At 39.9% G+C, this 12751-nt stretch overlaps 1 protein-coding gene across 5 annotated transcripts in view; it reads right to left on the reverse strand.

Moving 5' to 3' along the window:
• Paqr3 (progestin and adipoQ receptor family member III) overlaps window positions 1-12751 on the reverse strand; it is a 26933-nt gene extending 14182 nt beyond the window's left edge. For 4 of the 5 annotated variants that reach the window (XR_261551.2, XM_005388212.2, XM_005388213.2 and 1 more), the window contains exons 1-4: window positions 12542-12751; window positions 9361-9523; window positions 5232-5387; window positions 1588-1785 (exon numbers count right to left, since the gene is read on the reverse strand). Coding sequence is in view for 4 of the 5 variants with exons in the window: in XM_005388212.2 (XP_005388269.1) it covers window positions 1588-1785; window positions 5232-5387; window positions 9361-9523; window positions 12542-12726 (702 nt within the window). In the remaining variant the exon portion in view is untranslated. The remainder of the gene's footprint in view (window positions 1-1587; window positions 1786-5231; window positions 5388-9360; window positions 9524-12541) is intronic. The other variant, XM_013516174.1, reaches the window with a different exon arrangement.

Consider the following 12751-nt stretch of genomic DNA (forward strand, 5'->3'; position numbering starts at 1 on the left):
GAGTTGTTTTTTCTAAACTAAAACCTCAGTGTTCAGTTTTAATTGCAATGTTGGCACTCGGTGATACATAAGTGGGTTTTGGGTTGCAGTCTGGGCATTCATCTTTAAAAGGCTTGTCATCACTGGTCTAAAAGACAACTTCACTCACCTCTCTGGATTAACCCAGAAAAACTTTTCATTTTTGCTAACAGCCTCTCCTTCTATGTTTCAAAGGTCATAAGTTAGAAAATTTCTCTGAAGTTTCCCTTTCCTTTCTCACTGCAATGATCTGTGCTCATATCAGAATTCCATCTTTGAGAACCACTGTCTTCTTATGCCATATTTCTATTTTAAGATTTCTGAACATGGAAATATTTTTTTTTTCTCTAAAATCCACTGACTTAACAGGTCTTATCCTTTTGTCATTATAAGCTTAAAAGGAATGTGTTCACCATACACAAAATTTTAATCTCTTCTACATCAACAACCAGTTATTCATTTCTGGTCAGAGTTGAATTTAGGGTTTCATTCTATTTTCTTATACTTAGGGAATCAAAATTGCCAAAAAGCAGAATCACTTACTTCCTTCATTACCATCATCTCACCTTCTCTCAATTTCCTAATCTCATGAAGAAAATATCACCTCTGTTCTCAAATGAGCCAGATGTATCAGCCAGCCCACTGCCACAGAATGGCCTTTGTTCTCACTGCACACACAAGTGTTTCTCAACAGGCTGCTGCAGGTGAACGTAAGCCTACTAACAGTCTCTCCTCTTCTAACTAATACCTGAGGCTTTTGGAACAAAGTCTGCCTTTAAAATTCTGCATTTCAGACAACAGTCTTAGGCAACGAGTAACAATTCTAGGTGATTTCTGCTCTTTGCAACAAATGCAGTGGTTTTCTGCCAGCTTTCTTAGCAAATTTACTTATGTTAAAAAATTTCCAATTTACTCTCAAGTGCATTTTTATAAGGATCTCTAAAAAGATATTTGTAATCCTCTTCTTGAGAATACTGGGTTCACCGCAGTTCTTCCCAATGTGCATCAGCTGTCCTCCGTAACACCTGACTCTAATAGCTCTTTCCATGTTCCTCAGGTATTGCCCTCAGGTAGGTTGAACATGCTTCCCTGGCCCCAGCTTCCATGATGATGATACTTCCAAACCTTTATCACAAGTCTCAAATTACTGCCTAAATTCCAGACCCCATGTCTACCTTTACATCCTATACCATGTATACTTCAAACTCAATAGGTAAAATAAAAAATCCTTTTTAAATCCCTATTCCTAATTCTGTATTTTGGTTACCATCAGCAGTTTCACTAAACCAGAAGACAAAGCTAGAAACTTTGAAGTTCTCCTTCACAGATAAAAGACTCAAGTTATTTACACACTAAGTTGTTAGAGAATTAATGATGTGTTATTTCACAGAAAGACATTCAGAAAGAAACAGTAGTGAGACTCACCTCTACTTCTGAAAGATATGTTTATCATATAATTGTGAAAATTATGGTATTAATATACAGTGAAAAACAATGTCCTCAAAGGACACAGGTCCATCTAGTAGGCCCAGTTATACCACTTTCTCTGAAATGAATACAATCCCCTACCTGTACAATAGGAGAACCAACTCCTCCATTGAGCCAAACCCAGTGAAGAGTAGGGATCACTCCATAGCCCGAAACAGAACAAAAGATGATGGAGCGGAGCCTCTGCCATTGCTGCGTGAGGTAATTGGGATGAATCTGCGCAAAGAACACTGCGAGGATCATAGCAAGCACTGTGATCAAGTACACCTGCCGCCAATACTAAAAGGAAAGGAAGTCAAATTTTAATTCTGCTATTAGCTACAAGGGACAAAAAAGAGTAATTCTGATTTCTGTATTACACATTCAAAGCTATGTAGCATTTTACTTGCAACTAGGATTATTTACCTTCCTTAAAAATACATTACTTTATACAATTTTAAAATTTCTTATGATGAAAAACAAAATTCGAAAGTGATCTGGTAGAAGACCACATCTATTCCCACCAAAGCACCTCCTGAGTACTTCTGGTATGACAAGCAGATTCAGTGCTGTAGACAGCGCACTCACTTGGAGGGGAGGTGCAGGGACTACGGAGAGGCAGGCACAGCATGTGATCACTATGTCATGATAAGCGCTGTACCCGAGTTACAAACAGAACGCTGTGGAACCGCTGAGGACGACACTCTGCTCCACAGAGGGGATAACATGCCAGCTAGGTCCTGAGGAACCTGCAAGGCTGTGTGGGAAGGAGATGTGAAGAAAAGGACGAGCAAATGCTGTAGGAAGTGTGGAGAAAGGAGGGGACTGGCAGGTAAGGTCACACTAAGGAGGTCAGCTCTGAATGACAGGGATCTTAACAGCGGGTGATACAGCCATTTTTCAAACTGACTTATTAGAAAGATAACTCTGTCCTCAGTGGAGAGAAGAGGTAACAGGAAGCCCGTGAGAAAAACAACTCAACCACTAATTCAAAGAGAAAATGAGGGGTCGGATTCTGCTGACAGGTGGACATGAGCACTAGATGCCGTTTCTGGGGCTGACTGGTTGTGAGCAAGGGTTGGAGAGAAGGGCTCACCTTTTTAGCGTCAAAGGCCATGTAAATAGTTTCTACTCAGGAAGTAAATGGATGAAATTTACGAGGTTTTGGGGAGGGGGTGCATGTGGTAGGGGAAGAGGCCAGGGAGCATGATGGAATATTCACTTAAAACACGAACTCTGAGGGCCTATGAGACATTTAGGTACCCAAGTGAGCAGCTGAAAAACTGGCCTGGAAGTTTAAAAGTCAGGATCACATAGGGTAAGTGTTCGTAAACTGGGCTCCAGGACTTCTGTGGAAATATTTGCTTCCTGAACTTGCATACTGGAAGGCTGGTTTGGCGTGTCCCCATATGCACTCACTCCTCGATCAAGGGTCCATGGCTTTCAGGCCCAGTTTGCAAGATGAAGAGGCCACGGAAGCAACCGAATATATGGAAATGGTCAGAAACCAGACAGAATCAATTCTTCTTTTATGATCATGGACTGTTTCAGCTCTAGTAGTGCCCTTGTTTTTTTGTAGTTTCTCTGATAAATGTCTTACTTTGATGTTTAGAAAGATGTAAATAGAAAATAGTTTCAGAGAATGATAGACTAGGATAAGCAAGCAATGCAAATACTACCTGACTGCCTTATAAGCTCCAAGCATGTTGTCTATATAGTTTTTTTTCTTATTGTAACACTGGGAATCGAACTCAGGACTTTGTGCTTGCCAGGCAGGCACTCTGCTGCTGAATTATATGATTTTTAAAAAGATGTACAGTTTCATGCAAAATGAGTAAGTTACAAAAGCTTGGCAGATAGGAAGAGTTTACTAAAATCACATCAATTTACAAACAAGTTAATCCCTTATGTATTTAATTATATTTTTCGGTCCCAAAGTAATTAGGCTTAAAAAGCAAATGGCTCATGCTTAAATTGATGTAATTAATAATGCTCATACAATCAAATCTAATTTCTGATTTTTCTCCCTGCTAGTTTTGTACACCAGATACACTGGCAGTTTTCTGTGTCATTATGTAAAGACAAGGGTCCTATTGAAGAATCCCAAATACAAGAATCCTGTGCTACAGCCAATCTTCCCGAGAAGTGATGGTTGAATGAATACCTGCCATACAGGTAGAGGGAGGCTTGGGCAGGACAGGCTTCCTTCTTTATGAAAAGACAGGTATACTGCTTCTAAGGGAAAAATATATTCTTGGCTTTGAAAAGGGAGTAACTAAAAGGACAAAGAAAATAATCGAAGAATATGGTAGGAAAGTAGAAGGAAAAAAGAGTAAGGTCTTTCTGAGCAGGACAGCTTGAGAGGTACTGAGTCCAGGGGAAGATTTAATTTGCCTTCTGGCCAGAACACGAGGTGATGGGTTAGGGAATTTATTTCAAAAGGCTTCACTGACTAACATTTTTAGGCCACATGTCACATTATCCAATCAGTGTTACAAATGCTGCTGTGCATAAGGAAAAAAACCAGCTAATCCAGAATTCAGAACAAATACCCTTGTTTTTTTTTTTTTTTGGTTTTTCTCTGGTACCGGGAACCGAACTCACGACCTTGCGCTTGCCAGGCAGGCGCTTTTGCCACTGAGCTAAATCCCCAGCCCCAAATACCCTTGTTAATGACACTCACCACCTGTCTGGTCTGCCTCTAGGTCTTATACCAAATATAAGTAAGGAAAAGAGAACGTATCTTTTTTTTTGGTCTTTTTGAGACAGGGTTTCACTATACAGTTCAGGGTGTATAGTGGGCTACTCACTTTGTAGCCCAGGCTGGCCTGGAACTCACAGCGACCCTCCTGCCTCAGGCTCCCAAGAACACATTTCTTATAGTAGAATATTGGTCAATACATGCAGATACATTTTTTTTTTTTTTTTAACTCAGAGAGAAGTAAATATTGAGAAGGAAAATGGAAAGCAGTAGCCAACTTCACAGGTTTATCAAATGCTAATTTTAACTTCAATTCTATATACACAAAAATGAAGATATGTAATGTGTGTATTGAGGGCCGTGTGGATTAAGTAGAAACACTTAATGATTCAATGTCTGAGTTTCAGAAATAACTATACCTTTCAGAACTGAGTGTGGTGGCTCACACCTGTAATCACAGCACTCAGGAGGCTGAGGCATGAGGATTGCCACAAGTTCAAGGCCAGCCTGGGCTACATAGTGAGTTCAGGGCAGCCTGAACTGCATAATGAGACCTTACTTCAAAAAAAAGAAAACAGAAACAAAAAAAACAAAAAAACCCCTATACTTTTCAATGGAAAATTAGTAAAATAAGTGTAGAACTAATAATAGATGTTAGAGATCACAAGGGCCATCTGACATTCAATTTCTTGTTTTTTTGTGGTACCGGCAACTGAACTTGTGACCTCACATTTGCCAGGCAGGCGCTGTGCTGCTGGCCCTGCTCACAAGGGCCATTTAAAAAAAAATAAGTTCATGCATACATATGACCCTCCTGTTTCTCCTGTCAGCTAATTATGTACTTATTCAGAAATTCAAAGGAAACACTGCAAAAAAAAATCCAAGACCTATGTGAAAGATAAAATGTGAAATATTTGGGGCTGGGGGAATAGCTCAGTGGTAGAACTCTTGTCTAGAACGGGAGAGGCTCTCATCCCCACTACAGCAGAGAGAGAAGGAGAGAGAATGAATGAATGCATGAGGTGAAATGTTTTAAGCTACTTACATTATTACAATAAAATGCATAAAACACTCCTGAGACATAGCAGCCCAGGATTCCAACAGAAATTCCTGCATAATCTAATGCCATCCATCTTCGACAAGTTTTTTCTGATCGATGGCAAGAAAAAAGATGATACCCCACAGAGCAAAGCATACAGACCTACGGAAAACAAAAACAAATCTTAACAAGGTGAAGCAAAAGGAAATGAAGGCAATTCATGTACAAACGATGCCCCTCCTCTTCAGCCTATTGCTGAAGCATCCAGTGCTAAGACCTACTATGTCCTTCCTGGTATTTTCAGGGTCTGTGTCAATTCCTGCAATACAGAAAGCAGCAAACACAGTTTTTAAAATTAATCAGATGGCCTCATACTACACATTCTGTTCTCGATTTCCGGTTTTTCATCTAAGACTTTTTCTGTCCATATGAGATACTGTAGAGTTTTCTTTTAAGTTCTAAGATAAACATGGCTTTATTTTTTCTAAGAAAAAAATAATCATGACTGATTTCGTATGGTTGCCATACTGAACAGCAAGCTAATATGATCCAATCAGTTGTTGTGACCACTGAAAAGGCTTCTACGGCAGATTCCCTCCAGCCATCAAGCACCTGCTGTGTGTTCCCCATCGGAGGATACAAGGATGAAACCTCTACTCTCAAAGAGACTTTTGAGAAACAAGTAAACAACAAGTGCTGTAAGAAGTCCTGTAGAAGTGAGTGCACAGTATAATTAGAAAATCCAGGAGGGAGGCACACACTGTGTGAGTGTATGTGGACTTCTCGGGGCACAGTGTGGGAGAAGAGCATCACAGCAGGGCTGCAGCCTGAGCTGGATTCACTAGGGACACAACAACGGTGTTTGCGGGTTTACTGGGGGTGGGGAAGTGTCCACAAAGAAAAGTACCAAAATAAAAAATACAGAACCATTAAAGAATGTCATGTGTCTTTCTTCATACACCTCCCACACATCAAAAAGTTTTAACTTCAGTTTGAATGGCCAAGTATGATGGTACTGTTTTAAGGGACCCTTCCAAAGATGTGGACTAGACAGGTCGAGGGCCATGGTTAGAGAAATAGTATTGTGGAGCAAGGACAAGAGCTATACTAAGCCGGTGAAAATGGAGGCGGAGAACGGGGCTGTAAACAACATAAAGTAGACCCAACTGACATAAAGTAGACCCATACTTTGTAAACAACTGCTAAATGAAAATCTGGCTATTTTACATTCTGTTCATTAAACAAGCCTAACCAGTTCCCACACTCATCATCAATATTCAATGGCAATGTACTTAGTCATACTTTATTTCTTCATCTGTCTCAAATTCTTATTGGTCAGTGGCTTTTTGGCTACTAAGCTAAAAATCAGAATTTGTGGGCTCCATTAATTCTAAGTAGCTTGATTACTATCTTGGATTATCCTTGTGGCAAAGTGCCAAAATCTGGAGAGTATATGGTATACATTCCTACAGGGAAAGATCCCACTGTCAGTGTTGAATGATACAAGGTCCAGTCATGAAATAGCAAATGACTTTTACTTTCTTCCATAAACTTTTTTATTTGCTTGGATATCTATGAGTATATAGTAGAGTAATAATAAGAAACAATAATGAACCTCATTTCATTATGAAAAGGAAAGTAAAAGAGGAGAGAGAAAAACTATGATATTAAAAGGAAATAATGCTAACAGATAATTCTATGTTTTTAAAAAATTAACCTATAGTGTGCCATATTTAGAAAAAAGTGTGTCACTGCTGGAGTTCCTTAAAAGATGAAAACTAAAGTCTTGCAAATTAAGTACGTTTCAGATATAAAGAAAAACTTCTTTCTATGTATGTCATTCCACCAAGACAGGCAGATAATTACAGCCTTGCATCCTACACCTAAGCTCATTGGCAAAACAAAGTACTTCCTGACTTGGCCACAGCCCATCAAAAAGTTTTAATTTCTTACCAGTCTTACCTTTCTCCCTTCTCCCTAAAGAGTAACACCTGCAGGTCCAGGAAGTGTTAAGCTATTTCTTTCTTCTGGGCCTTTACGCAACTGTTTTTTCTGCTAGTGTCCTGCCTCACTCTCTCTTTTGTTCTCCTACATGGTTGACTTGATTTTCAGGAAATGCTGCTTCTGTTCATCACTGTACTATTGCTGTCTAGTCTAGGGCTTGGAAGTATGTAGGAGGTAATCAATAACTATTTACTGAACTGAACTATACATGAACTGAACTGAGGGAAGGGCATTCTCAGGATTCTATCCTTCAAAATAAATAACCTGTGAAAAGATGCAAAGCCCCTGACTTATATTCTATCATTCAGAATGTACTCTACTAATTTGATTGGGAAGAAAGTGCTAGCACATAGAATGGGTAGAAGAAAAAAATTGTTTTGTCTCTTGAAAGTTAAATGCAAACCAATATTAATGAACACACTTACGGTTTACAAGGCTACCTGCTTCCGTAATAATTTGGAAAACTTGGGTGAAGAATATATAACTTCATAAAAATAAAAAGTGGTCTTTTTAAGTAGGGAAAATGTGTTCATCTGTCCAGAGGAGGCTGTACAGCATGTAAGAGAAAGACCCTAACTGTAACAGTTAAGAGAACAGGATCTTAATGTCTACCTGAATAGCCCTGGGCAGGCCACTTTAACACTTTGGGCCTGTTTCCTCATTTAGTTATAATAATTATTTAACCTTTTAAATTTTACAATACATTCGTAGGCCAAAATGGAAATTCATATGTAATTTCCGAACATCACCTGTGGCAGGTGGTAAAAGGCAAAGGACAGGCCTAAGGGTAGAGGAAAATATAAGAGATTCTCCAAGGAGATGGTATCCATGCAACTGACTACAGTAGAGTACAAACCAGTTTTTACTCTGTATTCATGATTATTAAGAGCATCTTGTGAGGTGGGGATGGTAAAGATCATGTCCTGCCTGGCGACTTGGCGAGACTCTGTCTCCAAATAAAAAGTGAGCTGGGGACGTACTTCTCAGAGGTAGTGTGTCTTGAGTTCAGTTCCCAGAGCCACCACAGACACACCACACTCAATTCATTTTCTTATAAAACTGGAGTCGGGGACGGATTCTAAGAGATGTTCTGATTCTAATCAGCACAAAAAGTAAACCTCTGAAAGAATATAATTTAAAAAGCATTAAAATTTTCTTCTAATAACAAAAATGTGTATTCTTTTCTTCAACTAAATTTAAATTTTATTCCAATAACCAGAATTAGAAAAAAAGAGGGAGATGTTTTTGATGTATTTCTTAATCCTTTAGGTCCAAAGTTTTAATTTGAATAAAATGATAGAGGTCTGAAATTTCACGGTGCAATGAAAACATTCTCTGTGCTCTGGCTGGTTTATAGGTTCACCTCGCAATGAGCAGCAGCAGGCTAACTGCAGGGAGTGAGGGTCTGTGTGTCTGCGAGGCAGAAGTGGATAACTTCTCATTATTATTTTTGTGTGTACCCCTTGTACTTAAAAAAAAAAATTAAGATGTTAACAGGACTATGGCCCACACTTGTTTTGTGCTTTAAAATAATGTTTGAAAAACTGTAATTTTAAAAGGCATTTTTAGTGGTCCTTGAAAAAAAGTACAAATGCCAATGGAACTAAACAAAGGGAGAAGAAACAAAGTATTTGAAACCACGAAACTACACAAGGATGAAAGGAAATTAACATTAAACAGTAGTGCAAAAGATCAATGCCAGTAAAACGAGAGGTACAATAAAATATGGAAATAACAAATGCAAAAATCACAGATACACTGTAATCAGGAAAAAGATAAGAAATCTTGCAAAACAGGTTTTAAGTAGACACTAGTGATTTACTGAGCCAAAGTACGGAGTACAGACATTATCAGCTAAGTGTTAATCACAAAGCAGAGATGCTGAAAAAGATAAAAAGGAATGAATTTTTTTAAATATTTGAAAAGTAGTAGATTTCATATATATTCTAATAATAACACCCAAATATATGTTAATAGGTCTTTTTTAGGTGCTTATGTCAGGAAAGCAAACAAGTTAATACCGTACATGTCCCTGTGGGGGCTCTTTGGAACAGCAGGTCTGAAGTCACCTGCCCCTGCCTGTCTGACAAAAGTTCTCTTTCCCACTAATGGTGTTTGTGAAATGACTCACCTGGAAGCAGAAAAGACAAATAGAACAAATTACAAAATCTTCTCTGGACGCACTTGCCGAAGGTAATACAGATGTCATGTCATATATTCCCAGGGTGAAGAAGAGAAAGAAACCCAGCAAATGACTCCAGATGTTTACTGTCTCATTAGATAAAATAAACAAACTGTAAAGTAAACAAATATGCAACTCAGATTCACACTGGCTCATTTACTGTTAGCATCAAAGGTTAGGGACAACTTTGGGGAGTTACCTAACACTCTGTACTTTAAGGACTTAACTCTATCTGTGCCTCGTTAAGTTTGCTATAACACTTATTCTTTAAGTTCTGTCACATTTTCACCAATCCTGGGCTCATAGAGCTTTTTCTGTGCTCAATTTTATTATATATTTTCTTCCATTAAATTATTTACACATAAATTCCACCATATCCTCTGCCTATTAACTTTCTGACCATCTTTAGAACACCATTTTTCTAAGCAAAGTGTCTTGTTCAGATTACTTACTAAATGTCTCAGAGATAAGTGTGCAGATAAAAATTGGATCTTGGCTAGAACACTTAATAATAGGTATCTGAAGAGCTGCTCACTGCAAAGTTAGGAACAATTTTAAATATCGCTTTAAGTACTCACTAACAAATACAAAGTTAAATGGACTTAAAAGAACTGGAATAGATATCATATGACCCACTGAAAAGGTTCTCTAAGACAGGCATGGTGGAACAACTTTGCTGAGGACATTCTGAAACCAAACTAGTTTCCAGGTAGCATGATTTTATCTCTCTTTAGGAATGACAGGAGGCTACTTTTAATATGGGTTCTATTTGTGTTTGTGTGTTTTTTTTTAATGCCTGGACTACTAAGTGGTTTTAGCAGCACATGTTCGTGGAGTAGAACACCATGCCCACTAGATACCAAGACGCTAGGGTCTTCTGCTTGCCCGGGCCACAAGGTAGCTCTGCAATCATGAGCAAGTCACAAAACCTCTCTGGGCTTCACATTCTTCATCAGTAAAATAAAGTAGCTGGATCAGATGATGCTGCAACTTTTATCTACTTTCTTAATTTTGTGAAATGGTTTTCAGTTGTGGAGAGTGCTCATATGATTTACAGTAAGGTGATGTCATGACTAAAGATTAAAACAGTCTTGCATTTGTCCAGCAAAATCTAAGGATTTTGCTTAAAGTAAGGTTGCAATGCTCACTGATTCAGAAACTCTTCTCAGTAAGCACTAGTGCATAACTCTAAGCTAGATTTGCAACAGCCACTGTTGTTCTCACTTGCCAATTTTTACATGTGATAAACACAGCAAGGTCTCAAATCATCAAATGATCAAGAATAATGTTAATCTTGTGTCATGAAATTCAGTTTATTTTGTACATCAGGTATAAAAACCACTTATAATGGGGAGGGGGCAGGAATGTTCTAGAAAACACCTAACTAGAGGACTGTTTTTGATAATAGTACTACACTGTCTATTGCCTTAGAACTTTTTATTTGTGAGACCCAGTATAACCTGGTTAATGGAACACAACTTTCCCACATTCCAACTATTAAAACTATTAGAATATACAAAATCTTCCCTTGTATCCAGAACCTTGCTTGATTACTCTTGAAAGCTGAAAGAAAAGAGGGCAAAGGCTGAACCTGGAAAAGATAACGCTGGCAGGAAAAGCACCTGGAAAAACATCCCCAGGAGAGGATCTACTCTTATTGAATGAACAGTGAGACACTCCATACTCCGGTCTCAAAATCAATAATGATCTTCATCACCATGATTGGTTCAAAATCACTGTAACTGCAACCGTTGAGAGCTTATTACGTACCAGGCTCTGTGTAGTATTTCACATAAGTAAATCATCTGATACTATCCCCATAACTCAAAGAAGTAAACTTTTCCACAATGTCTCCCAGCTATTAAGTGGAAGAGCAGAATACTCGAGTCTTTTTGACTCAATAACTCAGGATCTAACGCTTTTACAGTTCACTTCTCTCTCCATGTGCTTCAGAACGCAGAGGTCCACTGCAAGGTGGATACAACACAATTAAGGCAATTCACTGCTTGCCCTATGCCCAGTAACTCCACATACACAGAAGGGCCCTGCTCTGACTTCTTGTGTAACTACTCATGCACAGGAGGCACTGAAGAGTGAAGTTGTAATTCGGATTCAGATTGTAAAGTACTACTGGCCAACCATTCAGGCCACAGGGATGGACAGTGCTGTCGCCTTGTGATTGCGTGTGGCAAGGCAGGACAAAAGGAAATAAGGACGGGGAAACACCACGCTGGAAAGAAAATCAAGAATCAGGCAGGTGGATGCTGCCTGAGCTGAACATATAGGAGCAGGATCTGCAATGATGGTGACCTGGAGCTATCTGTGTCTTAATTCTTCTGAAGTAGGGTTCTGTATTTTAGTACACACAGCGAGTTTTGACAGTTATTCTAAAAGTAGAACAGCAATTTTTCAGATCTGTGTCTTTAAACACAGGCTTTCAAAGGAATCGGGTTTTAAAAAATTAGAACAAAAAAGAAATTCTTTTCCTGAGATCGTCTATGGTTCCATGGTGGAGGCTGGGTACCCGCTACAGCGCTCTTTGCTACAGCGTTTTTCCTACACAGCGTTTTCCACAACGGCTATTATGTAATATGTAATTATCTCTGTAGTGTTTGTCACCCAGGCTAAACCGTAGCACCTTCGTAAGAACAAAGACCGCGTCTGCTCTTTTCTGCAGGATCTGGTGCAATGCCTAGTACCTAGCAGGCACTCCGTAAGAATTGTTAAATGAATGAATCGGGGCTTTCTAAATATACGCATCAGGCACTGTGTCATTTAGCTGGCCAAAGCACCCGAATTCCCACAGGGCTGCTCTAAGCACAAACAAAGCTTAGGTGTGCACAGGGCAGGTAATGATCAACCGCTGTCAGCGGGGTCGATTCCAACATGTATCCCAATACGCACCAGAAGGAATAAATGACGTAAAAGCACTTTGTAAACATGGAAGCTCAAAGGAGAGTTGGCAGTTACGATCCCTGTTACTATCACGGTTATTCCGCGGATCACGCACCCCGGAGGGAGGCAGGGAGGCAGGGACGCCGCGAAAGGAGCGGGCGGCGCGGGAACGGGTCTCAGGGCGCAGCGCGGCGGGGCGCAGCAAAGGGCGGCGGGCCGAGCGGCCGGACCGTACCTTTTGATGCAGAGCCTGGAGGGCAGGTAGGCCCGGTAGCCGTCGGTGATGTACGGGTTGTCCTTGAGGGACACGGGGATCTGCTCGTAGGTGTAGAGGCGGATGCCGCGGGGCACCAGCACCGGCCAGTACTGATAGCCGCCCAGCTCGATGTAGTGCGCGCTCTTCAGCAGCTTCTGATGCATCCTTCCCGGCACCCGCCGCTCCCGC

This window comes from Chinchilla lanigera, unplaced genomic scaffold (assembly GCF_000276665.1).
Source record: "Chinchilla lanigera isolate Chin_1 unplaced genomic scaffold, ChiLan1.0 scaffold00032, whole genome shotgun sequence".
Taxonomy (NCBI): Eukaryota; Metazoa; Chordata; class Mammalia; order Rodentia; family Chinchillidae; genus Chinchilla; species Chinchilla lanigera.